General features: G+C 41.6%; 2 protein-coding genes across 2 annotated transcripts in view; one reads left to right on the top strand and one right to left on the bottom strand.

Annotated features, from left to right (window-relative positions):
* The window catches only part of RAB1A (RAB1A, member RAS oncogene family), a 21,958-nt gene extending 15,231 nt beyond the window's left edge, over nucleotides 1-6,727 (top strand). Inside the window, exons 4-6 of the mRNA XM_042780843.1 lie at nucleotides 4,476-4,571; nucleotides 6,154-6,285; nucleotides 6,530-6,727. Of these exons, the coding sequence (XP_042636777.1) occupies nucleotides 4,476-4,571; nucleotides 6,154-6,285; nucleotides 6,530-6,727 (426 nt within the window). The remainder of the gene's footprint in view (nucleotides 1-4,475; nucleotides 4,572-6,153; nucleotides 6,286-6,529) is intronic.
* A 4,852-nt stretch (nucleotides 6,728-11,579) lies between these two features.
* The window catches only part of CEP68 (centrosomal protein 68), a 19,367-nt gene continuing 3,361 nt past the window's right edge, over nucleotides 11,580-27,585 (bottom strand). Inside the window, exons 2-6 of the mRNA XM_007940135.1 lie at nucleotides 24,272-25,783; nucleotides 22,429-22,551; nucleotides 19,168-19,264; nucleotides 12,713-12,885; nucleotides 11,580-11,603 (exon numbers count right to left, since the gene is read on the bottom strand). Coding sequence (XP_007938326.1) covers nucleotides 11,580-11,603; nucleotides 12,713-12,885; nucleotides 19,168-19,264; nucleotides 22,429-22,551; nucleotides 24,272-25,783 — 1,929 coding nt within the window. The remainder of the gene's footprint in view (nucleotides 11,604-12,712; nucleotides 12,886-19,167; nucleotides 19,265-22,428; nucleotides 22,552-24,271; nucleotides 25,784-27,585) is intronic.

Raw genomic sequence — 27,585 nt, 5'->3', positions numbered from 1 at the left:
TAGGTCAGTTCTCAGGTCCTACCACCACTTGGAAATATTCAGGCTGTTGGTCTCCTCAGAGTAGCTGAGAGTCCGCAGCTTCAACCATCTCTGTATTCACTGTTTTCATTCAGGTTTTTCCACTAGTTTGTGCCTAATCCACTTCTGTATAGTTCCTTTCAAAGCTCAGGGTTCCAGGATTATCTTCTGTATTCTCTGTCAATTGGTTTTTCTTTTCTTTGTTGAAGAGGGTCTGTGCTGCTTGTCTGCCTATGCCTTCATTCTTACCGGAAGTCCAACAATCGTCTAAAATTTAATTTCTGTTAAGTATTTTCCTTACCAGATTTTCTATTCCCAAACCAGAGAAGTACATGTTGTTTTTAAGTCAGACTTGGGCCTAGTCTCATTTTCTTGTGTTCTTCTCAGTGAAGGTATAAGTTGAGGCTTACCTTGTCTCAAATGAATGTGTGAGTAAAAGACATTTTCTGTATATCCATTGCTTTTCTGAGTAGTGTGCACCATTATAAGAAACAGAGAAGACACTTATTTGGTTCTGTTGTGAGTATTTGATAATATGTACCAGCTCTGGTAGCATAGTGCCTAAGGCACTTGACTGCTAACCAGAAGGCTGGTGGTTCATACCCACCAGCCACTCCTCAGAAGGAAGGTTGGGTAATCTACTTCCGTAGTGATACTGTCTCGGAAACCCAAGGAGGGATCGCTATGAGTTGGATCCGACTCCACAGCAATGGTTGCATTTTTATTTTTACCAGCTCTGTACAAACAGAATTATGTTGCTGGAAAGGAACTTAGCTTTTCTAACATGTTCATTTCACTGTTTAGAAAATGGATGTTGAGAGATTGAATGACTTACCTATAGTTAGTGGCAGAGTGAAGTGACTCATAAGTTTCTAATATTACATGTCCCTGTTGTACTCTCATCCATTCTTACATCCCCAACCTTCAGTTAATAATGGGAAATTATATCAGTTGTGTGTCTCTTTAATATGAGTCTGGTTACTACCAGTATGGACATATCAGTGATCTTTTTTTTAAAAAAAATTTGAGTATCTTTTAGAGTAGGCTATTAGTATGAGGTAACAGAAAACCATTGACTGCACTTTCCATGGAGCAGATGACACACTGTGAACTGGAAGGCATCCAGGATTTGGAATCTGAAAATTATGTTGTTCTTATTTTGGTATTAACTAGTTAGATAATGGGTTTAACTTACTCTTTTCCAGAGACTTAGTTTCTTATCTCTAAAATGCGTGTGGTACTCTTTGATTTGCTAACTTATGAAGTAGTTGTCAGAATGAATTTGCTGTATGTGTACAGTAATTTATATGAAAAGCCCTTTTTAAACTGTTGGGCAGTACACAAATATTGGTGATATAAAATGCCCAAATGAATGAATGTTTAATACGTGACTTTTTTTCCAATTGTTCGTTTATATGTGTCTGAGGAGGAAAAGAAGGAAATGACAAAAGAACTATGCCTTTTGATACAAAGAAACACAATTGATATTCTAAGTTAGAACTTGGAAGCATGTACTTACCAGAAATGGCTTAAAATACTTTCAACCAATGAATAGATGACCTGCCATATAAATTTTTCCCGTTATATGTAGAGTTGACACATTATACCTGGCATCGTAGAGGATATTTCCAAAAGGTTCATCTAAGCCTCTGATCTTAAGTATGGTGTGAAATGCTTATGTATCCTCATTGGTTTTCATAAGATTTGGGTGTATATTTGTGAAATACCTATCTTGTGATTTTATGTTACTTTCCTGTGGCTAGAAGATATATTATAGGTCACTCAGTTCTACCTTTTATCTTCAGTAGGAATTTTCTTTCCACATCTGATGCCTTTTTGAACATTTCTTGGGAAACTTACCATTTTTCAAAGCTTCTCGTTCCATTTATAAATAATTTCTAAATGTTAATTCTTTATATTGAGCTGAAGCCAGTTTTCTTTAACTTCTCTTACTCCTCTGCATTTTGGAGCTGCTTGAGTCAGATTAATTCCTCTTGTTTCTGCAGCCTGCCCTTTACATCATTCTTATCAAAACCTTTCTTCTGCCTCTGAAGTTAGTCATTCCTTTCTGAAAGCACTTTCGCAGTGTGGTTACTCCTGCATTTTATATGTGCTTTTTATTAAAATGTGATTCCTAAAATCCAGTATGAGATTATAAGTATGGCAAAGTCAGTGTGGACTGCATGAGATAAATCCTCCCTTGATTTGGACTCTGCGCCCTCCTCCCTCCTGAGGTACGGATCACAAGGCCTTGTCGCCCTTTCTTATCATTAACCGATTCATAGACATAAAAAGAAAGCCTGAGTTTGGGTTTGGATCTTAAGGAGTTTTTTGGTTTTTTTTAATAAATGGAGGTCTTAACACTTCTGTGACTGGTGGTTTTAAAATCCAAATGCAGAATTTTACTTTTGTCCCTAATATATTTATCTGTTTTATTCCTATTTCATCTTGTTTGACTTGAGTTTCCTTGATCTTTCAAAAGTCTTTATTCTGTTGGTTTATATTTTAATTATCTTTTACTTTCACCTTTGCCTTTTTGATAAGTGTGACTTCTGTATCTTTATCAAAGTTAGTGATTACAAAACAGCAGAGTAAGGCATATAGGGAACCCATAGAAGGCCTCATTCATGAAGCATTTTTGTGAGTATGTACTTTATACCAGGTTATTGGACAGATTAAAGGTTACAGAGATGAATAAACCACAGGAGGAAATTCATTTCAGTGGGAGAGACAACCATGGAAAAAACCAGTTACCATGTTATTATGAAGGGTAATGAGAATTATATACAAAAGGTGATAAAATGACAGAAAGGTATAGTTAGTGCTATTAGGATACAGAATCAGAAAAGTTTTGAGAGTGGCAAGAACGTAACAAATTTTACTTACAGATGCCATTGCTTAGTCAGCTACAATTCCTTATTAACTTTTATTCAAAAATACATTAGTTCATTTAAAGCCCTTTACCAACTGGTACTTAGGATTTATAGGTGAAGAAACTATTGTATGACTTTCCCTAGAGTGTAAATAACTATGGATCTAAATTTGATGGTTTGAAGTCAGGTTGACTTAACTCCAAAGCTCACACTTTGAGGATTTCCTAAAGACTTTGAGGCTCTTTACTGATAGAATCCATCTAAATATTCTACTGACCTCCCAGGCTAATAATTCAAGATAAAGGATAGATGTTTTTAGTGACTTACATACTGTTTTTAGAGTAACAGTTGTTAACATTTTACCTATTTACTTCATTTTATTTTTCCCTCCTTTGAGTATATTAAATTGCAGATGCATTTTTATTTTTTTTAAAACTCCTAAATAGTTCAGTATGTATCTCTGCTTTACTATGTAAACACCATTATCACACTTCACAAAGTTGATACTAATGACTTAACTAGTGACCAGTCTATATTCAGATTTCTTCCAAATTATAACATGTAAAGTGTGTGTGTGTGTGTGTGTGTGTGTATTTTGCTGTTTAAATAAAATTAAATGGAAATCGATGTCAAATTTAATGAGACTCCAAAAACTTCACAGTGCCCTTCTCCCAAAGACTACTGAATCTTACTCTCCACTTGTCTTAGACTTCCGGCCATCTTTTTTTTATGGTAGCCATTCAACTATTTTCTCATTACTGTTGATCAAGATGTTAACTTTTCATCAGTATCTTTTAGTAGTTGTGAGTGTTTTAAGTAACTATTCTAATTATAAAATACATTTTTAAAAAGAAGTGATTGCCTTTTTACACAAAATTCTGTTGCCCTTGTTAAAGCTTGCCTCTTGGTATTTTCCAACAATTACTTTTTTTGAAAACCAGAGCTTTAAATACATCAACACAGTATTTGTTTTAGGTTTTTGAACCTAAATAGTTAAGTCTGGTAAGTTGTTGTTGAAGTAAGTTGTGTGAAAGCATTTGTAATCAGTTTCCTTCTACATTGTGTTCCCTAGGATTAGGATAATACCTGCCTGAGTAGGTTAAAGCACTGTCCTGACTGGTAGTTACCTGAATTAGGTACTCTCAGGCTCTCTGGGATGTTGTTTAGCAAGTGATTTGTCTTATGTGTGAAAGTGTATATTGTGTTAGAGAGCTTTCCTAACCAAACCAACCTGTGTCCTGTATTCATACCCAGTGCCTAGCACTGTGGTAAGGGCTGTGGAGAATCTGAAAATATGACATGATTCCTGGTCTGAAAAGAGTTTATAGCCTATCCTGGTAAATAGAACAATTTTGTTATCATAGTTGCACGCTAAATTGTAGGCATTACCTTCTTTTCAGGACCTTCAGATCCGGAGCAATCACCATGCAACTCAGAAGTGTGAGCATTAAGAGGGCTAATGTTTTCATGTCAAATCCTGATAATTTCCTTAACTACATGAACCAAGCTATTCTCCCTCTACTTGCTCTTTTCTTCAACTCTTTTTAATGGTATGTTTTGGATTTCTTGATTGTTTTATAATAGTGGGACACAGCAGGCCAGGAACGATTTCGAACAATCACCTCCAGTTATTACAGAGGAGCCCATGGCATCATAGTTGTGTATGATGTGACAGATCAGGTAAGTTCCAAGAGAACAATAACAAAGCAGAAAGTTACTACTATCTGATGAATATTTCAGGTTTTCTTACTTACGTGTAAGCTGTCCGTATTGTTTATATGACAGAAAATGTTGTCCATGCCAAAATATAAATGACTCATGTGGAAAAAAAAAACTTTTTAAAACAGGTCCACTGTTACATCCCTTCTCTATCATTTGTATAAATAATAATGTGTTGGTCAACCAAAATCTTGTATTTTCCTTTAGTAAATAGAAAATTTAGTGATCAGTTTTATATTTGCTTTTAATTTGAAAGATTTATTTATACTAATGTTGAAGCTCTTAAAATCCGGTCAGTTTTTAACATATTCCTAGTTTAAGTTTTAATGATCTCACTCCTTATCTGACAGATCTCTAGGTGAAAAGAAATGCCTGTCGGTTGATGGTATTTATTATCCAGGAAATCACTTTGATTATTCAGGCAAGAATTTGTAGGAAATTGTGGTTTGCTTGGTGTTAAGTATTAATTAGGAATTTGTCTAGCAGTTACACTTGTCAGAATTGCCAAAAGTAGAATTAGTCTCTGCCTATTGGGAGCTCTGGTAGCATAGTGGCTAAAGCACTTGACTGCTAACCAGAAGGCTGGCGGTTCAAACCCACCAGCCACTCCTTGGAAGGAAGATGGGGCAATCTACTTCCGTAGTGATACTGCCTCAGAAACCCAAGGAGGGGTCGCTATGGGTCGGGTCGGACTCAACGGCACACAACAACATTGAGGATGTGGTTCAGGAATAAAGGATTTGAGTAAGATTAGCCAAAGAAGGATTTTAAGAGGAGAATGAATATCTGAAGATAAGCTGTTAGGTGGTTGTGAGGAGGGGGCTGCAGAGAATAGCAACTTGGAAAAATACAATTTATTTTTCCTGTTGTTATGTGCCCTCAAGTCACACCTGACTTACAGCGACCCCTCCTTGGGTTTTCGAGGTGGTGTCACTATGGAAGTAGATTGCCCAGCCTTCCTTCTGAGGAGTGGCTGGTGGGTTTGAACCCCCAGCCTTCTGGTTAGCAGTCAGGTGCCTTAGGTGCTACGCTACCAGTAGCACTTGTTAAATCTCACCTCAACTGTGAAATCATAGCTAATTAGAAGATACCTAGAAGCACAGGCATTCAGATTCAGGCCATTAGAAGTATTGAGTGGGTGATAGGGGAGAAAAGAAATGATGCTAATTTGGACATCTCAAGTCATAGTGCTACTAAATATTTAAAAATGAAAGTTTTTATCCCCTCCAATATGATTAGGAAAAGAACTAGCATCTTTATTCTGCATCTGTTTATTTAGTACCATCTTTTAAAAGTTCTTGTAGCAACCAACAGGCTATTTATTCATAAGCCACAATTTTATCAAATTTCAAACCATTAATTTACATAATCTAAAACAATTAAATTTGCCTGCGTTGTAGTTTAATGTGTATTTTCTTCTCAAGGTTATTTATTTGTATGTTAGGCCAAGAAAGATACTTCTTCTGTGTATTACTTGCTTCATTAGGGCAGTTGTCCCCAGAACTAACTACATTATCCTACTTAAAGATATCTATCTTTTCAGGAGTCCTTCAATAATGTTAAACAGTGGCTGCAGGAAATTGATCGTTATGCCAGTGAAAACGTCAACAAGTTGTTGGTAGGGAATAAATGTGATCTGACCACAAAGAAAGTAGTAGACTACACAACAGCAAAGGTATGCTTAAAATTTCATTATCAAAACTGAATTTGAAGATGTTGAATTTGAATCATGTATGGGTATGGATACAACAGCCACACAACCATCTTATCTTAAACTATGTATAGTAGCGTACCATGACCACATGTTTGCATAGTATCTGTTTGGATCCAGTACCCATAGTCTTTCCTTACTCTCCATTTCAGGTGGTAGAAATTTACAAAGTGAAAAAAAATAAAAATTTTGCCTTCTTATTTCTTAGGAATTTGCTGATTCCCTTGGAATTCCATTTTTGGAAACCAGTGCTAAGAATGCAACGAATGTAGAACAGTCTTTCATGACAATGGCAGCTGAGATTAAAAAGCGGATGGGCCCTGGAGCAACAGCTGGTGGTGCAGAGAAGTCCAATGTTAAAATTCAGAGCACTCCAGTCAAGCAGTCAGGTGGAGGTTGCTGCTAAAATTTGCCTCCGTCCTTTTCTCACAGCAGTGAATTTGCAATCTGAACCCAAGTGAAAAAACAAATTGCCTGAATTGTACTGTATGTAGCTGCACTACAACAGATTCTTACCGTCTCCACAAAGGTCAGAGATTGTAAATGGTCAATACTGACTTTTTTTTTATTCCCTTGACTCAAGACAGCTAACTTCATTTTCAGAACTGTTTTAAACCTTTGTGTGCTGGTTTATAAAATAATGTGTGTAATACTTGTTGCTTTCCTGATATCAGACTGTTTCCCGTGGTTGGTTAGAATATATTTTGTTTTGATGTTTATATTGGCATGTTTAGATGTCGGGTTTATTTAGTCTTCTGAAGATGAAGTTCAGCCATTTTGTATCAAACAGCACTACCAGTGTCTGTCACTTTCCATGCATAAAGTTTAGTGAGATGTTATATGTAAGATCTGATTTGCTAGTTCTTCCTTGTAGAGTTATAAATGGAAAGATTACACTATCTGATTAATAGTTTCTTCATACTCTGCATATAATTTGTGGCTGCAGAATATTGTAATTTGTTGCACACTATGTAACAAAACAACTGAAGATATGTTTAATAAATATTGTACTTATTGGAAGTAATATCAAATTGTATGGTGATAAGTATTGTTTTAATTCTTATGGTTAAAGGGAATTATAGCCTTGCATTATACTCAAAACAGCCATTTTTTGTGTGTGCAACCAGGGCATCGTAGATCTACTTTAGAGCATCATCTAAATATGCTTCCCAGCTAACACCTGATAAATGACCTAGGGAGGCATCTATGCCTTTAGGGATTTAACCAGCCTTAGTGGTTCAGGAAGATTAAATTGTATGGAAAACAAGTAACTTTAGAATGTATGCTATCTAGCCTATAATCGCTTATCCTTCTCTAAAACCATTTGAAATGGCTTCATTTATCTACATTTTGTTACTCACTTGTGATTGAGCAGGAAGCAGCACACCTTTCCTAACTGGCAAGAGATGAGACTAACACGTGTGCTAATATTGTTTCTTCTAGGCTGAGTCAGATGTCAACTCTTTTATCCTCCACAGTTGTATAACTTAGGTTGGAGGATAGTTAAAGCAGGAAATTCACTGTTTGCCCTAATTTTAGAAATTATATCCCTAAAAATAAACTGAAAGCATGAATGCAGGGTGGGAATTGTTAAATGAGAAATAATATTTATTTGGGTGGAATTTTGCACATAAGAAAATTTTGTCCTTAAGGATCCTACGGTTTGTTTTTATGATGGGAAACAAAACCCTTTCGCTAACACTTGGCATTAGGAGGTGACTGACGTCAAATTTTTTGGTTGGGGTTGAAGTAGCAGCCAAAACAATCTTCATTTAGGAGCTTGGGAAGTGGCTGTTGGCAACATGTTTTATGGTGGGGGTCTTTAATTCAATGATAAAATTTAAACTCAAAACAAGCCAAAAATTAAAGGTTTATTTTTCACTAAACAGGCAATTGAAATACATGGTACAAAAATAAGTGCTAAGATTATTGTAAAATGATATGGACAGAATAAATATTCAATTTAATTTTCCATCTATGAGAATTTCACAATAAAATCATAGTTTACTTTGTATTATAGACGTGCTTGTTGGATCTCTTCATCCTCATATAAGGCAACTGACAAATTCCTCCAGTTACCAGTAATTATTTGGGTGAAAATCTTTTAATGCTTTAAGAGATTCTTGCCTTTTTTTTAAAAAAAAACCATATCACTATAGCATACAGGGGTAAAATCCATGAACTGTTTTCTAAAGAAGCTGAGTGAGTGATACAAAATGTTAGATGCAGTGTCATGCTAAGTTTTATACATTAAGTCCTTTAAACCAGCAGCTTATTCTCGGTGAGTTCGCAAAAAACATCACGTGAATTTAAGATGCAAGCATATTTACATACTTAGTTTTGAAAATTGTTCTTTCCCACATGGCAATCATGACTGGCCCTTGCCACAAGATGCTTCAGCATGCTTTAGTTTTTATGTATATGCCCATAAATGCAGGAACCACGTATTTCCACTTCTCCCCTCATTTTTAAGTACAAACCTTTTTAATCTACTGTGGACTTAAACCTGTCCACTTTAAAAAGGTAATTACCAGTTGCCATGTTTTAAACAAAAGTGTTTGTGGTAAATTATTAAATTATGAAGACTGAAGTCCTCACAATCTCAGGACATCCTTGCTGAATGACAGCCATTCTAGTCCGAGAGTTGCTTACACTGGAGCTTCCTTAGTATACATGTTGCCATCCTAGCATATTTCACAGCAACTCTTCTTTTCGTTCCCCTCAAGCTTCTAGTCATGTCTTGCCATCATCTCCCATTTGCAGATGAGCTTAGCCATGGAGCGGCAACAAGTATCCAGGTCTCCAAACTACCAGTCCAGCTCTGAGTATTGCCACTTGCTAAACTGTGTTAATTAAGAAACTACTGAGATATTTTATTACCAGGAGTAAACTTGGGATTTCAAAACCCACCTCTAGTAAGCCAGGGTTGGCAGCCAGGCTGCTTCAATCTAACCCTGCATGTCTGCTCTTGGAAATGCCACTGGCAGTGTTTAACTAGGCTGCAGCCATTTCCGCTTGAATCTTAAGGGAGATCTTACACTCTTTAAAGCACTGCTGAAGATAATTAACAGTTGGATTGAGACTCTTCAGAGGCATTCACAGCCAGGTCCACAGAATTGGCACCCTTTAGTCACACCTAATTTCAAAGGGGAGGAACAGAAATAGCTTAAATCATTTTAGGTAAGGTAGCACTTTCTCAGGAAATAGGGCACTCCAAAATAATTCCTGTCAGTTGAAGTTGATTATATAGGTTGTATGGGAACAGAATACCATATACTGCATCAACTGCTGTATTAACCAGCTTGTTTCTATAGGGTTGTCATCTTGAATTTATATGCTAACAAAGAGTGCCTTTCAAATACAGTAGTAAATAAATGGGTCTAATTGTTAAGGGCTCTTCAGTAACATACTTAATGGAAAAGCATGATCCCAATTCCCACATCAAAGAGATGAAATATATCAATTTAAAAACAAGCCATTAGAGACATGTCTCTTTTTTTTAATCAATCCCAGGTTTTTAAAAATATTTTACATGTACATTTATATAATTATTTGCTAAGGTGGTTTTTAAGTCCCACTACATATGAAATGAAGATTAATACAGAGATGGTAGAATCATGACAGTTTAATTTTGATCATGCCCTTTATAAACCTAAAAGATCTTTCTCAAGTGCCTTCCTCAAATGATAATTTGAAGGGGTCTGAAAATTTTTTATACAGGTACCCCTGTGCTTTTCACTACGCCTCTTCACTTTTACGAAAAATGTACATTAGTACTTGTTTTTGCTAACCAAGGGTTTTCGTTTCTATGGGGGGAAAAGGTGAAAAGCTGTTTAGCAAGCGAGCCACTAAAGACACAGTGCACACCCTAAGGAGTGAGAGTAGCTTCACCAATCTCCTTCCCTAGGAACTATATTTAGCATATCTCAGCATCAAGCCACAAGAGCTATGAACTGTGTCTGAGCGCAAAGCCACCAGAGCTATGAGCTGTGTCTGAGCACATTACATATGAGTGTTATTTTAGGCTTTATGTGATAATTGGTAGGTTATTTTTTGGGTCTGAAAATGCTTTAGAATTTTTCCCATATAAATTAATGGTAACTGCTCCTTAGCTTTTACAGCAATTCAGCTTATGGAGGGTTTCATAGCATGGTCTACTTTTGGAAACCTGGAATTAAGTATGAAAAACCTTTTCCTTAAGTACTGGCCTACTGTAATACTAAAAACACAATGAAAAAAACAAAACAACTTTTTCCTTCCATGTTCATTGATGGCCCCCAAAAAACATTTTTGAAAGTGCTTTTGTTTTTGCAGAATCTGCAGGTAACAGCAATAACTGATCATTTTTGCTTTTAAAAAACTTTAAGATTGGTGCTTTAAATGGTTAATCCATAGAATTCCCTTCTTTTCCTTCACTATTGACAGTCTGTTTTTGTGACTAACTAAACTGATCCTATCCCTTTCCTTCCCTTCCTTTACCAGTTGTCACCTTCTGGAGGGAGGAGGAGTGGAGGGATGAGCCCTCCTAGAAGTAACTGTATGTTTGATAATTAGCTCTGTAATCCTGCCAAAGCTCAATGGCACTTCCCTAAGTCCCTGGCACATTTTTCTTTTAAAAATATTAGCTAGAAAGATGGAGCATGAAGCCTTGACCTATGACAAAAAGATGTCCTAAGATTAGATCCACAATAATGTGTAGAGGCTATTCATTCTCCCAACCCCCCTTTTCCATTTGCACATCAAGGGTTAAAAGTTTCTTCTAAAATCTTCAGAGGAATTTACAATAACCTAGGCTTCATTTTATAAAAAGATCCAAGCCCCTGGCCAACCATTCACTTTTTTCAGTCTCTTGGACCCTCCTGTGTGCCTGAAAATGTCAAGAATTTGGTAATTTCTTTGGTAACTTCTTTCTCCTACTAGCCTCTCAGCAGGTGAAATTTCTCAGCAGGTGGCATAGTTTAGGAGCTCTGTCTGCCATTTTTAACTAAATAGAGGGGGGAGAAACGAAGTCATCTTATCATTACTATCAAAAACTTGAAAAGCCACATGCTTTTTGTAGAGACGCACCAAAAGGAAAACCTTAGTTTGGAAGGATTCATTTTAAATAAAAAACAGTAACTTAATAGCCCTCACTTCATGGAAGAGAAAGGCATTTCAAGCTAGAAGTTAGTTAATTTTCCCCTTGACTTCAGTTTTAAATGACTCTTGCAAGTACTTTCTGAAAGTTTTATCTCCCACCAGCCAGGCTGGGGCTGACATTACATTTCTACCTGAGAAGATGCCTGAAAGAGAAAAAGAAGCATTTGTTACAGGCTTAACGCTTAGAGGAGGACATCACTGCAGCAATCATCTTTGAACTAAGCACTTCATTTTAGAACTAATGTGACTATTACTATGAGACTACTCTGATGCAAATACAGCAATTCCCTGCTCTCAACATGCTGAGATTTTATCCTTCACCTTTGTCTAGAGTGAATTGTCACCTAGAAATTTTTTTTTAAGAATTAAGTACTATAAGCATATTGGCTCGTGTGGGGGGGATGGTGGTGGTCAAATAAAGTATGAATTGCCAACGTAGTTGGTTCTCAGTCTTTTCTTGGGATCAGAGTCCAGTTGTGGAATCACAGAGTGCTTAGGCAGTGGAAAACCCATCAGCACTCTTCCCCTCAATCCTTTTCCCACCATTCCCCTCTTTGACTTTCCTCAGGGATCAAAACAAAGTTGTACTAATTGGTTTTCCTTTTTCTAAGTGTCTAAGGCATGCCTCCCCTTTTCCCCTAGAATACTCTTGGCCCTTTTTTGAAGGCAGTGTAAAGTAAAATTTTGTGGGGGCCTTTTTGGAAGGGTGGGGTATCTAGAGTTATCAGTAACTGGTTTCTGCGTATACTTGGTGCTGTGAGAATTGCCTGAGGATGATGGGGGACCAAATAAGTTAGGTGAGAAGAGCCTGTAGAACAGGGGCAGCCTAATAATGGCCCCATCCTGAAGAGGTATCCTGTGCAGAAATAAAGTAGCTACACGTAAGTTTTGCTTGTTGTCCTTGGGTGGTGGGGAGAAGAGGTGGGTGGTAAAGAAACTGCTATAGAAATGAGAGCATCACTGAACACCCTAGTCCTCAACAAGCAGCAGGGAAGGGTGAGCCAGTTACACAAAGCAGCCCAGTGGGTTGAAGACTCATCACCACAGCAAGACCCCAATTTTCTTCCTGGCAATGGCTGTGATTCCTTTTTCAGTACCATGGGTTATCTTCCTCTAGTATCGCACATTCATTTCAAAGCTTTGAGCTCAACAAATGTCTAAGAAACCAGCTTACGGTTAGCACGGGAGCTCTACAGCCTAATCAAATCAGCAGTAGGTTTTAAAGAGATTTTCTTCTGGTTGCTCTGCTTACCTGGTTAAACCCCTCACACTGGTGCTCCTTTGCTGTCATTGGCTTATTGTCAGGGATGAGGGTGCAGCCAGCCAGCACGTCCAGAGAGGCTAAGATAGAGTCATACATATGATCTGCGTGGCTCTCCAGTTCACCAGACTGCTCCGCAATCCTCCCCAGGACGTCCTTTAAAACTAACAAATGAGGTTCAAAGCAATTAGGCAAAACAAACAAAAAGCCCTGCTAGTGTTTCCCAACAGAACATACAAGGGTGTTTCTTTGCACAAAATAGGAACAAGGCAGCCATTCTGGAGCATTCACTTTTTTCCCCAATGACTCTGGAGAGTCCTCTGTGGCACTGGCGATCTTTGCTGTTAACCTCTGATTAAAGGTGAGAGAAGATCCACTGGCTCCACTTTGAAATAACATTATGTCTTAAGATAGACACACAGACAGGGTTCTATGGTGACTGGTATTAACCAAATTAAGAGATGAGACACAGGGTGCACAGAGATCCTTTTGGACAAAGGGCTTAAATGAAACAACACGCCAAGATTAGAACTCTGGGCCTTGCTACTGGGTCCTATCACCTCCTGTTGGTTGGGTGAGCTGTAATTTTAGCATATGTGTAAGAGTCTAAAGGAGCTCTGGTGGCAGTTCAAACCCACCAGCCGCTCCTCAGAAGGAAGGTTGGGCAATCTACTTCTGTAGAAATATACCTACCGCCTTGGAAACCCAAGGAGGGGTCGCTATGAGTCTGATCTGACTTGATGGCAGTGCGTTGGTCGCATTATGAGAGTTTAAGGGAGCCCTGGTAGTGCAGTGGCTGAAGCATTAAGCTGCTAACCCAAAGGTCAGCTGTTCAAGCCCACCAGCCAGGTGGGAGAAAGATGAGGCAGTCAGCATCCATAAAGAGCTACAGCTTTAGGAACCCTGTAAAGCAGTTCTTGGTCCTATAGGATAGCTGAGTTGTACTGACTTGACAGCAAAGGGGTTTTGGTTTGGGATGGGGGTGTAAGAAGCCCTGGTGGTGCAGTGGTTAAAGCGCTCATCTGTGGACCAGCTGTTCCATGGGCGAAGCTGTGGCAGTTGCCAGTAAATATTTACAGCCTTACAAACCCTACATAGGGCAGTTCTGTCCTATAGGGTTGCTGAGTTGAAACTGACTCCACAACAGTGGGTTTATTATGGGGGTCTAGTAATGGTTTTTCATTAATGTATTTGGGAACATCTGTGAATCCCTTTTTGTGGTCCCAACTGAACAGAGAAAATTAACTGAACACAGGCTAAAATGAGTATTGGTGAGGCCAAGATTCATGCCTTATGTTGAGTTAGAAGAGTTGCATGTGAGGAAGGGATGGGCTAGGTCTAGAGTGCTCACGCACAGCAGGCTTGTTTTCTCTTTTAAAAAGTTTCTTTTGTGAGGCACAAAGACTGCTGTAGCTTCCTGGGCCCTTATCAGCTGTGCTAACTCACTCCCAAGTTTCCTGCCACAGCTGCAACATCTGCTGGCAAAGGAAGCGAGAACGGAAGCTGCCTATGTGCAGACAATGCTGACTGGATGAGCGGAAGGAGCAACACAGGCTGGCTGTGTTGAGATCCACCCCCTGGGAAGCCACAGCAGTGCAGCGTCATCAGGGCAAAGTGCTGTCCTGACAGCTCACGAGAGTGCTGTCAAGGCAAGCAGAGCCGTGTGGCCAGAGTGCGTGCGTAATAAAGCTTGCTTTCGGGGTGACTGTACTGGGTTCTTGCCAGCTACGCTCATCAGACTTCTGTTCAGTCCCGAGTGTTGTGCGAATTCAGGGGTCATTTATTTTTGAGCCCTGGTAGCAAAGTGGTTAAAGTGCTTGCTGCTAACCAAAGGTCTGTCTGAACCCACCAATAGTTCCACTGGAGAAAGATGGGGCAGTCTGCTTCAGTGAAGATTCACACCTTTGTAAGCTCCATGGGAGCAGCTCTGCTCTATCCTATAAGGTCACTGAGTTGGAATTGACTCAGTGGCAGTGGGTTTAGTTTGTTACTGCATTTTTGAACCTTTATTTTGAGATGAAGCTCCTTTTTAAACTTTCTATTGTAATGTTTGAAAGGGAAGCTGAAAATAAGAATGGAAAAAATATATTCTGAGTGAGATTTTTGTTTTTTAACAATGAAAGTATACAGAGGTCAGATTTGGCTTAATGCCAACAGGTTCAAGCCCTTTGATCCACAATGATAAGGAAGTTGAGTGTGAGAACAATTGGACTATGTGCTTATGCAGCTGAGTCAAAAAGTTCTGACAGCCTGCCAGATTCTTGTATGTAGGTGTATGGCAGGAGGAGACTGGGACATTTGGACGGGAAGGAAAATGATGCCTTCACATCCTTAAGATAACGCTGAAGCGGAGGAAGACGACCTGGCTCTGGGGCTCTGCCTTCACTGAATCACAATGTGCTCCTGAAGAGAGCAGATATGGCCCTTGCTGAGAGAATGTGTAGTGTTGTCAAGGGGAACATGTGTGATTTTCACAAGAACAGCCAAGTTCCCCATAATTTCAAGCAGAGGATGCAGAAGGGCAGTACAGTATGTCAGTCTGAAAGTAAATGTATAGATACATGTCAGAAAACCCACAAGCCAGTGAAATACCTTTGGATCCCTTTTCAGAGAAGAGCAAAGTGAGATACTACAGATAAAGCACTGATAAGCATTACCGAGTTGGTTTTTTAATAAAGATCAAAGAACTCAGCCTTAAAAACAGCTATTTTTACATGTGCCTCCTTGATGTGTTTCCTGTCCTACTCAGGAGCCTGCACCTTCAGACACTGTGGCAGCAGCAAGGCTGGTGCCTTGGGCTCAAGCCAGGCTGCACACCTTCCTAGCTGTGAGGTCCAAGGCAAGTTAAAAACAGGAAGAAGGGAGTAGTCATTGTATCTCACAGAGCTGTAATTAGATGAAAAAGATTGATACGTCAACTGCTTCAGCACCCTGTCTGGCATATGGTAAGTGTTCTGGCAAAATGCTGGTGTAATTTTAAGTGGTGAAGAAGCTAGGTGTACTGAATTTCTGCCCTAACAAAGAACCAAAAAACAAGTTGGAGGGAATACAGAAAGAGCCAAAACAAAGGCCTTAAGAGGGCAGGGGACTGGAATGGGCTCTAGTAATTCACACCAGATAAATCACTTTCCTGCTCAAACCCCTTCTTCAGTGGCTCCTTGTCCAGTGAAACCTCTCCACAGTATTTTTGGTTATTTTTCCCCAGGGACATTTAGCAATGTCTGGAGACATTTGGGGTTGTCTAAACATAGTGCCTAAGGCACTTGACTGCTAACCAGAAGGCTGGCGGTTCAAACCCACCAGCCACTCCTCGGAAGGAAGGTTGGGCAATCCTACTTCCATAGTGATACTGCCTCGGAAACCCAAGGAGGGGTCGCTATGAGTCGGGGCCGACTCGACGGCATATAACAACAACAACAACAAACCAGGGGTAAAGATGTGCTACTGGCATCTAGAGGGTGGGAGCCAGGCTGCTGTGGAAGATCCTACAATGCACAGGATTTGTTCTTGTTGGGTGTGTCCAGTTGGCTCCAACTCACAGCAACCCTATGTACAACAGAATGAAACGCTGCCCGGTCCTGTGCCAGCCCCACGATCCTTGCTATACCTGAGCCCATTGTTGCAGCCACTGTGTCAATTCATCTCATTGAAGGTCTTTGAAGGTCTTCCCCCTTCTTCACTGACCCTCCATTTTTCCATGCATGACATCCTTCTCCAAGGAATGGTCCCTTCTGACAACATGACCAAAGTAGGTGAGATGAAGTCTGGCCATTCTTGCTTCCAAGGAGCATTCCGGCTGCACTTCCTCCAGGACAGGTATGTTTGTTCTTCTGGCAGTCCATGGTACTAAAAAGTATTCTTTGCTAACACCACACCTCAAAAGCATCAACTCTTCTTTGGTCTTCCTTACTCACTGTCCAGCTTTCATATGCATATGAGGTGATTTAAAACACCATGGCTTGGGTTAGGCACACCTTGGTTTTCAAGGAGACATCTTTGCTCTTCAGCACATTAAAGGGGTCTTTTGCAGCAGATTTCCCCAATGCAATACGTTGTCTGATGTCTTGACTGCTGCTTCCACTGGTGTTGACTATGGAACCAAGTAATATGAAATCTTTGACAAGTTCAGTCTTTTCTCCATTTATTGTCATGCTGCTTATTGGTCCAGTTGTGAGGATTTTCTTTATGTTGAGGTGTAACCCATACTGTAGACTGAAGTCTTTAGTCTTCATCAGTAAGTGCTTCAAGTCATCTTCACTTACAGAAAGCAAGGTGGTGCTGTCTGCATATCACAGGTTGTTAATTAAATGCCAAGCATGTTCTTCCTTTTTGGTTTTCTAACTCCAGGTCTTTGCACATTTCATTGTAATACTTGACTTTGTCTTCTTGAGCTGCTCTTTGAAATCTCTCGTTTAGCTCTTTTGTCATTTCTTCCATTTGCTTTAGCTACTCTTTGTTCTATCTTGATGCTGTGTTCTTCATATAGTCCAGCTTGTATTATTTGTTCAGCATACAGATTGAATAAGTATGGTGAAAGGATACAACTCTGACACACTCCCCTCCTGATTTTAAACCATGCATTATCCCCTTGCTCTGTTCAAACTACAGCCTCCTGATCTAAGTACAGCTTCCTCATGAGCACAATGAAGTATTCTGGAATTCCCATTCACCTTAATGTCATCCCTAATTTGTTAATGATCCACACAATTGAATGGTTTTGCATCGTAAAATACAAGTAAACATCTTTCTGGTATTCTTGCTTTCAGCCAGGCTCCATCTGACATCAGCAGTGATATCCCTCGTTCCATGTCCTCTTCTGAATCCAATTTGCATTTCTGAAGTTCCCTGTCAATATACTGCTACAACTACTTTTGAATTATCTTCAGCAAGATTTTGCTTGTATGTGATATTAATGATATTGTTCACTAATTTCCTTATTTCTGTGGGATCACCTTTCTTTGGAATGGGTACAAATACGGATCTCTTCCAGTCAGCTGGCCAGGAAGCTGTCTTCCAAATCTCTTGGCCTAACTGAGTGAGTGCCTCTAGCACAACATCTGTTCATTGAAACATTGTTATGGGTATCCTGTCAATTCCTGGAGCCTTGTTTTTTCACCAATTCCTTCAGTGCAGCTTCTACTTCTTCCTTCCATACCACTGGTTCTTGATCATATGCCACTACCTGAAACAGTTGCACATCCACCAATTTTTTTCTGTACAATGACTGTGTATTCCTTCCATCTTCTTTTGATGCTTCCTGTATCATTCAATATTTTGCCCACAGAATCTTTCAATATTGCAACTTGAGGCCTGAATTTTTTCTTCAGTTCTTTCAGCTTGAGAAATGCCAGGCATGTTCTTCCTTTTTGGTTTTCTAACTCCAGGTCTTTGCACATTTCATTGTAATTACTGACTGTGTTTTCTTGAGCTACTCTTGGAAATCTTCTGTTCAGCTCTTTTATCTTGTCATTTCTTCCATTTGTTTTAGCTACTCTCCTTTCAAGAGCAAGTTTCAGAGTCTCTTCTGAGGATAGCACCCCCAAAAGAAAGACTTCAACTCAAAATTTTGTCAGTAGTGCCGAGGCTAAGGTTTAGAAGCGCTGTTTGACACCCCCTCCCCAACATTTCTTCCAGGAAAGTTCCCCCTCACTGCCTGTTAAGCACTGTGTTCTTCCCAGCATTGCTTATGCTTTTTGCTTTCAACATAAACCCTACCTCATTCCAAAACACAAGGCAAAGCGTAAGAAAGCTGGACCTTTTGAGCACTAGGTTGTACAGTCTTACAGAAAATTAGGTGCTGCTTTTGCAGGTCTATCAGTTCATCCTTTCAGCCTAGCACTATCCTAGTTTTATCTTTCTTAACGTGCACAACCCCTGCCTCCCCAGTCTCTGCAAGGATGCTAATGAATGCAGATCTTTGGCACCCTGCATTCTCTTGGAACCTGTGATCTTTCTACTCTCCTAAACTGGGAATCCATGCTGTCAAATGGGCTTGAGTATAGTTTGCATTCATATTGCCCCCCTGCTCCCCTCATCAGTTCATTCCTCCTTCCTCTATGCCTTGGAGTAGGCTGACTGTTCTCAAATCCTATTGAGAGTGAGAATCCTTCTCTGAACCAAATCTTTTTCCAAAGCAGAAGAAAGCAGATAACCAGAGAGGAATTCAGCCAGAATTGGAGATAATGGGGGACACCCCCCCCCCAACCAAGGCTGCCCACTTTGATGTGCTTGCAAGGGGCAGCTGGGAAGGAAGAGCTGAGGGGCAGTGGTGGTATGAGGTGCCATCAGACAGTCTGGGACTCCAGTGGCAATGGGTATGTGTGGGAGGGGCCCTTGCAATACTAGTTCCTTACCAGTGACAGTGTGGTTGCCTGAGTCTCTGAGCCCCTGGGCCTGCTGCTGAGTGGATTAAGCTCTGGCTAAATGCAGAACCTCCAACACCTCACCTGGGGTATTATCCAACAGGCACTGAAGAAGAATCTCCCCTTTCTGTAAGACACTCTCTGTCAGGAACTGGTGTTCATCTAGATCTTTCTTAAATTTCTTAACACAAATCATAAAAGAAAAGAAAAAGAAGCTTTGTTACTATCATTTTGTAAGAAGCTGTTCAAAATGAATACTGTGCAGTGTAGCTTGATTCCCCTCTACCCTGGAAGATAAAACCCACCCAGATTCAGAATTCCCAGTTAAACACTGTAGTCGTTTAACTTCACCTTTGAGCCCAACATAAATATAGTCTATCACTCTGCCTGTTTACACTTTGACAACAGATTTATTTTCCTTCTCAGAGCCCGGCTCATGGGCAGCTTGGAGTTAGGGCTTCTCTTTGGTGTGTCTCATGGGGTTCCTTTGAACTCAATACAAGAGTCTTTTCTAATGGGCCCGATAAGAACCACAAGGCATCTGCCATTTAAGTAATGCCTCCCTGCCAGTGCCCCTGTCAAGGAGCACTTACAGGACAAACTCCTGTTGGGCCTCGGCATCAGGGAAAATGGTGACTCTCCTGAGCAGCTGTCCCCTCCTGTGGCCCAAACCCTGTAGCTGTCAGTTTGCGATGCTCTGTTAGCTGCTAATGTGTGTCATCAAATCCACAGCTCACCTTTATTTCAGGGTGAAGAACTTGCTGGTTCACATTTCAAGGTGGCGTAGTGCCTAAGGCACTTGACTGCTAACCAGAAGGCTGGTGGTTCAAACCCACTAGCCACTCCTCGGAAGGAAGATGGGGCAATCTACTTCCATAGTGATATTGCCTCGGAAACCCAAGGAGGGGTGGCTATGAGTCGGGTCCGACTCGATGGCACATAACAACACAACAATTTTATTCTTGGATTTACTATTTTTTATTCTTCAGTTTTCCTTTGCCATGATACTTATTATTTTATTATTTAGTAGTACTCTGGTGGCATAATGCCTGAGGCACCTGACTGCTAACCAGAAGGCTAGCAGTTCAAACCCACCAGCCATTCCTCAGAAGGAAGACTGGGCAATCTACTTCCATAGAGATACCACCTCAGAAACCCAAGGAATGGTCTCTATGAGTAGAGTCAACTCAATGGCAGTGAGTTTATGTACTTTCTATACCATCTTCAACCCACTGGGTAATTAAGACAAAATATGAGAAAATGAGTCACACGTAAGATGCAATTAACTATGTATTTCCACATACAGTTACTTATGCTAAAGCAAGAATCTCAATCTGAGCAAGAGTCAAGGTAGTTCATACATATGCATGAGCCAGGCGAATAGGATGACAGTGCAGTCCTGCTTTTTGACACAGCCGTGTGGTGACACCAGACAACTAGATCTCATTGGCCTGCGGGGCTAACTATTGGCTCAGATCTCAGCTCTACCCACAAGGTGTGATGGTCGCTTCTGGCTGGCCTGAAAGCTGATGCACAGATGGACAGATGGATGGTATGAGGGATAAAATGGAAGGAACAGAGCTATTCCACTTGGCCCTGTGCTCCGAGGGCCTGTGGCACAGCAGCTCCTTGGATGGGGGCTGAGTCACCTAGGAAAGGCCATCAAGGTAAGTCCAAGGAGGGCAACTTCCTTTAGAGAGCCTGGCACGGGGGCACCTCCTAAGGCCCACTGCATATAGCTCTCTGCACAAAGCTGCAGACTGAGGTCCCCTGGCCTCAAACCCTTCCTTCCTCAAGCTCACCCAGGGCAAGGGATTCATGTACACAAGTAGGAAAGAGCATTCCCACTAGGGTGGGCCACTGCCCCACCCACCTAGACCCAGGTGAGGCCACTCCCCTAAATGTCACTTGGCTCCCAAAGTTAAAACTTAGGCCCTCTGTCCAGCCAGAACTATCAGAAAGGCTTGGCCAACTAGATATGCTGACAGTTCAGCCAAGGTTAATGTTATACTTAGGGCGACTATGTAATTTATCATCCAAATCACAATACTTCACAGACTGAAAAGGGAACCTATAATAATTATGCTTGAATAACAAATGTAAATTAGAACAAACAGCTACCCTAAATATGCTGGTTCTAGGGTCAAGTTAACCAGAAGCCACAATTCAATTTTTTTTTAAATAAAAAAAAAAAGCAGTAACAGAACAGTATCGAACCTTAATGGAATAGGCAAAAATAAAACACAACCCACCAAAAAACAAAAACCCAAAACACTTAGAATACCAGCACTGTCCAACAGAACCTTCTGTGATGAGGGAAATGTTCCCTGTCTACATTGTTCAATGCAGTAGCCCTGCAACACCTATGGGACTGAGCATTTGAAATGCGGCCAGTGCAACTGAAGAACGGAATCTTCTTTTTACTAAGATTTAAATTTAAATAGCCGTATGTGATTAGTGGCTACTGAACGGGCAGTGCTGCTCCCTATTTACCAATCCTGAGGCATTTGAAAAATTAAATTGCAAATTACCCTTAATATTTTTTTATATCATTTATTACTGTTGAGAATATACACAGCACAGCAAAACATATATCAATTCAACAGTTTCTACATGTACCATTTAATGAAACTGGTTACGTTCTCACCCTCCATTTCTAAGTTGTTCCTCTTCCACCATTAATATAAACTCACTGCCCCCCAACGTTTCTAATCTTTTCAGACAGTTGCAGCTGTCACTTTGATCCAATATAAACAGTTATTAAAAGAGCATGTTGTTCTAGGCAGAGTTTTGTTTTTTTTTTTTTAAACTAGCTAAGCTAAACTGTTCAGTTTTAAGATGACTTCAGGGAATATGTTTGGTTTAAAGATACCTCAGGACAGTTATTTAAAAGGTTCATCCACCCTCGATGGCTCCAGAAAGTCTAGTGTCCGTAAGAATTTGAAATTGTGTTCTGCAATTTTCCCCTTTTGATCAGGATTCTTCTATGGCATCTTTGATCAAATCATCCAGTAATGGTAGCTGGGTACCAATCTAGTTCTGGTGTCATGGCAAAAGAGACAGGTATTCATGAAGGCAATTAGCCACATATTGCATATCTTCTTTTAAGTATTTCTGACTAAAGATTAATATAATGTATTTTCTCCCAACTCTATGGGCCAGGGAAATAAGTCATATATTTTATAAAGTTTTTCAATGTCAAGATTTTGAAAAGGGGCTTTTGATTACATTTCAAGTTAAAATCACTTGAGTCACAACATAACTATAGAGATTTGACTCTGTAATCAAGTAATTCAGCCCCCATTTTTGTGGTGAACAAGCCAGAAGCCAGGACCACGTATTTACCCGGTAAAGCTGCAGAGAAGACTTGAGGCCTGAAAGACTGGACTTGCGTGGAATCAAGTGGTCGGTCATGTCTGCTACCTTATACAGCCAGTGGATCAGTTCTTCCAGCTGACAGCAAAATGTCTGCTTAGACAAAAGAATGCCTGTTGTTTCTGACCGAACTGCTATTCACAATTATCAAGAGGTTAACATCAGGGCGTGTCCCGGAGCTCCCCCTCCCTCCTCTTCTCTCCCCACCCCCTACTCCCCATGCCCCCAGGACTCTAGACCTCTGCCAGAGCAAGAGGAAAAGCCCCACCCTATTTTGTTTCCCTTCAACCTGATGAGATACCAAAAATGACAAGCTGAAAAAACACAGCCCTACATATGAAAGTGGAGCAGCTAAGGGCAGGGGCAGGGGCAGGGGGACAAGCCAGAGGGGCATGCCTGCCACAGAAACTAATCCTTGGGTCAGCACCATGCTACTCTACCACTATTTCTGTGGGAAACATGAATGGAAAATAAATGACTATGATCATGACTAACTTGAACCCATAGCTCAAAACAATCAAATAAAAAAATAAATCATCTCTTTTCTGCCCCTACCACTGCCCAGGAAGTGGGGCCCCTAGGCTCTGCCGCCGGCTGCTCGCTCTAAGGAGGCTGTGAGCCAAGCTCTTTTACCTCATGGTAGTATCTTTTATCACAAAAAAAGGTCCAAGGTAACATTGGTCCTATCTGCTTCACAGGACAAATAAAATAATCCACATGGCATCACAGGGAAGGGTAAAGCCCTACTGAAGTGCCAGCGAACATTCTCAGTATGGGCCAATGGCTGGGGCAGGGGTTAGGGGTGGGCGGCTGTTGCTGTGGATGTGGGGACACTCACTCCCAGGAGGCAAGGACAGCAGGACCCTCAGAGTTGACAGCCACTATGCCTGAACCTTCATCATGTGTCAGATAGTGAGAAGCCCTCAATATGTATCACTTAGTCTGCACAACATCCCTAAGAGGCAGATAAGCAAGCTCAAGAGAATGAGCCAGAATTCCCAAGGCAGTACCTTCATTCAAATTCAGATCTGACGCTGATGCCCCTATTCCATGGAGTATTAATTTTATCTGCATAATTAACAAGCAGGCTACAAAAAGAAGGTCCTGTGGCTAAGTCTACAAAATGGTGCATCTAATAATGCCTGTAACTTTGGTGAGTCACATCACTTTGGTGTACTGAAGTATGGGAAGTCCTGCAGTGAAAAAAGCCACTTAACCTTTGTCTTCAGCCCAGCATGTATGAAATATATCCAGACGCAGAACGCTTTTTGTGCAGAACACTTCCTGATATCCTCAAGGTCAGGAGAGTTGGGAAGCAGACTGGGGAGGTGGCTATGTGCTCAGGCACTGCAGCCAGCCAGTCTGGGTGTGCTTCCTGGCTCCAAACCAAAAAAACCAAACTCACTGCCGTCAAGTCAATTCTGACTCATAGCGACCCCTCCTTGGGTTTCTGAGGCAGCATCCCTACAGAAGTAGGTTGCCCAACCTTCCTTCTGAGGAGTGCCTGGTGGGTTTGAACCGCCAACCTTCTGGTTAGCAGTCAAGTACTTTAGGCACCACGCCACCAGAGCTCCCTTCCTGGCTCCAGCCCTTGCTAACTGTGAGGTCTTGGGCAAATTATCTAACCTCTCTGTGCCTTTATCCAATAGTAAAATGAGAACAATAGTACTCTGATACAGGTTGTGAGGATTAAATAAGGTAAGGTAGGGTACCTGGCACATAAAAAGTGCTGTCAGTGTTAACAAGCACTATTCTGATGGCAGTGGACTGCGATATCACCCCACAAAGCCCCTGAAATGTCAAGTGTCCTTACCTTCACACATTGCATAAGCGGTTCTCTTCCCTGCTCTCCTCTCCTGAGAGTATGCCCATCAGCATCTGAGTCTGAGAATGCCCGCTGGTCCAGTATGGCCTGGCAGGGGGGGTGTGCTTTCAGTGGTCCACAGGGCACCCCTAGGGCCTGGCTGCTCACCAAATTACCTTCCCCTGCAGAGTCTCGGGCCTGGTCCAACGAGCGCAGGAAACAGTGCTTCTGTCCCCCAGAGTCCCACGACTCTGGGAGTGCAGCCCTAGGAGCAAACTGGCTTTGGCTAGAGTGTGATGGGAATGAAGCTGGCCCATCACTATCTGAAACTTCCAGGGAACTCTGTCCTTTGGCTGCCCTAGTCGGCTCAGGTATGGGAATGGAACCTAGATAGGAAACCAAACTAGAAACCTGTGTCAGCCGAGTGGGCAGGGCAAGATACTCATCTTCGCTTTCCATCTCTTCTGCTTTCCATCCAGACGCCATGTAAGTGGGGTGAGAGACACCCTGGCTGGCCCGCCTCTCCCTCTCTGGCTTAGATGAGGGCCACCCTCTACCTTGTGGCCTCAGTGTGGGAGAGCTTCCCTCAAGGTGGGTGCCCATGGGTAGCCAGACCTTCGAGCCCCTCAGGGTGGGCTCTTTGCTCTGCCAAGGAATAGCCCTACAGCCTGGGACTCTGGGGGAGGAAGCAAGCTGGCTACAAGATGGCAACCCCAAGCTGCCCTGCTTCTGGGGCACTCCTGGAGGCTGGCGCTTAAGGCTTGGCTCTCTGGGATGAGAGAAAAGCAGGGCAGTGGCCTCTGCTGGTGGGCAACTATGGGCAACATTACTGGGTGATTTTACAGTACTTGCTGGGGAGACAGAAAAGCTATCCAGGTCTATACCAGAGTCCTGCAGCACAGGGTCAGCCAGCACATGACTGTCAAGGTGCTTTGGGAGTGAAGGTCCAGGCCTCAGGGGATAAGTATAGTCAAGTAGGTCTTCATACTCTTTATTTGGGTTCCAGAGAGGGGAGTGGCGGTCGGGGGAAGGAGGCAGGGAATCTGGTAGCACACAGGCCCAGTACTCAGCCTGGAAGGAGAGGCGCCTCCTGCCCAGCCCAGCAACTCCACCTTCAGAGGACACAGGTTGTGGTGACCAGTGGAACTGAGGCCTTGGCACCACAGATGGGGACGACTGGGGAATGACCAGCTCCAGAGAGGAGACCTTGGCAGCAGAGCAACTCTGAGGCTCCACCTTCTCTTGGCAACTCTGGAGACTACTGACCGGGGATGAGGCAGAAGTGCTGTGGCTGGAAAACTGAGGAGCAGCTGCACCTGGGCTCGTCCTGGATGTCCACCTTGATGGGAAGGGGAAACCTGAGATGTGAGGCTTTTGGCTGAGGTCCAGCACCTGGGGCGACTCAACTGGGGATGGGTCATCTTCTGTATCGGCATCATGTCCTAAGCAAAGGGCTGTAGTTTTGGGAACGGTATGAGTCTGAGGTAGCTCCTCGGAGGCAGAAAGCTTGGTCTCCTCCAACTGCAAAAAGAGGGACGAAAAAGCACTCAGGTGAAAATAATCAAACCACCCAAAAACCCAATGCCACTAAGCAGATTCTGACTCATAGTGATCCTACAGGACAGAGTAGAACTGCCCCATCTTTCTTCCACAGAGCAGCTGGTGGGTTCAAACCACTGATTTTTGGGTTAGCAGCTAAATATTTTGACTGCTATACCACCACAGTTCCTTCTTACATGCCCAGCTGGGTGTTTTCTTGGGAGGCCCAGGTAACATTCAGAAAAAGTCTCAAAGAAAAGAAGAGTCTGTTGCTTGAGGCAAGCTGTAGACAGAGTATGTGCTGCTAATGGCCAGCTAGAGCCTTGGCCTGCTCCAGGGGCAGGACTGTTATCTCCAAACTTCTAACACCTGGTCCTTTCAAAAGTTGTTCCTCCACAAATATGCAGTTTCTGAATGACAACTCAGAATAGGTCTGTCATGCTGAAACTGAAATATACTGCCTAATTTTTGAGGTGTGTCTCTATCATTCTGTTGCCAATGAGAGAGTCACATCCCAGCCCAGCAGGCAGGCGTCCCACCATGCCACACTCCATCAGTTCACACACCAGCAGTTACTGAACACTGGCAGAATGAGTCATTCACTTCCACTTCTTCACTTTGAATTTTTCCCCAAAAACTTTATTTTGCTGTTGTTAATATACATAGCAAAATATACACAATTCAACAGTTTGTACATGTACTTTAATGACAGTGATTACATGGTTTTCAGTAGCCAATTTTTTCAAAAGCAGATGGCCCTATCCTTCTTCTCAGTCTGTTTTAGCCTGTCTTAGTCTGGGAGCTCCAGTGAAACCTGTCCATGTAAGTGATCCAGACTGTATTTGAATTACCAATGGCATACCTTCCAGCCTCACAGCAACACGCAAGCTACCACAGTACAAAAAACTGATAGATGAATGGTGGCTTTGAAAGCAAAGAATTCGAGATATTTACCTCTGTTTTACTGACTATGCAAAGGCATTTTGACTGTGCAGGTCCTAACAAATTATGGATAACACTGTGAAGAATGGGAATTCCAGAACACTTCATTGTGCTCATGAGGAAGCTGTACGTAGATCAAGAGGCTATCATTCAAACAGATCAAGGGGATACTGCATACAGTATCAGAAAGGGTGTGTGTCAGAGTTGTATCCTTTCACCATACTTATTCAATCTGTATGCTGAGCAAATAATCTGAGAAGCTGGACTATATGAAGAAGAACTATATGGAGGAAGACTCATTAACAGCCTATAATATGCAGATGACACAACGTTGCTCGCTGAAAGTGAAGATGACTTGAAGCACTTACTGATGAAGATCAAAGACTACAGTCTCCAATATGGATTACACTTCAACAGAAAGAAAACAAAAATCCTCACAACTGGACCAGTAAGCAGCATCATGATAAATGGAGAAAAGATTGAAATTGTCAGGGATTTCATTTTACTTGGATCCACAATCAACACCCATGGAAGCAGCAGTCAAGAAATCAGATGTTGTATTGCCCTGGGCAAATCCACTAGTTGTTGTTGTTGTTATGTGCCCTCGAGTAGGCCCCTCCTTGGGTTTCCGAGGCAGTATCACTACGGAAGTAGGATTGCCCAACCTTCCTTCCGAGGTTATAATTTTATCCCCAAGTTTAGAACAGTCCATTCTATCTTGCAACTCTCTTAACTTCCTCACCATTTAGAAGTTCTGTGACTACACAGTCTTTTCCCTCTTTTTGTTTGTAGTTGTTCTCACTTGCCAATTGATGTCTCTGGTTCCCTGTTTACAATCTTGT

Source organism: Orycteropus afer, unplaced genomic scaffold (assembly GCF_000298275.1).
Source record: "Orycteropus afer afer isolate SDZICR_OR568_19922 unplaced genomic scaffold, OryAfe1.0 scaffold00065, whole genome shotgun sequence".
NCBI lineage: Eukaryota > Metazoa > Chordata > Mammalia > Tubulidentata > Orycteropodidae > Orycteropus > Orycteropus afer.
Note: the sequence above shows the minus strand (reverse complement) of the source record. Positions and strands in the feature narration are given on the sequence as shown.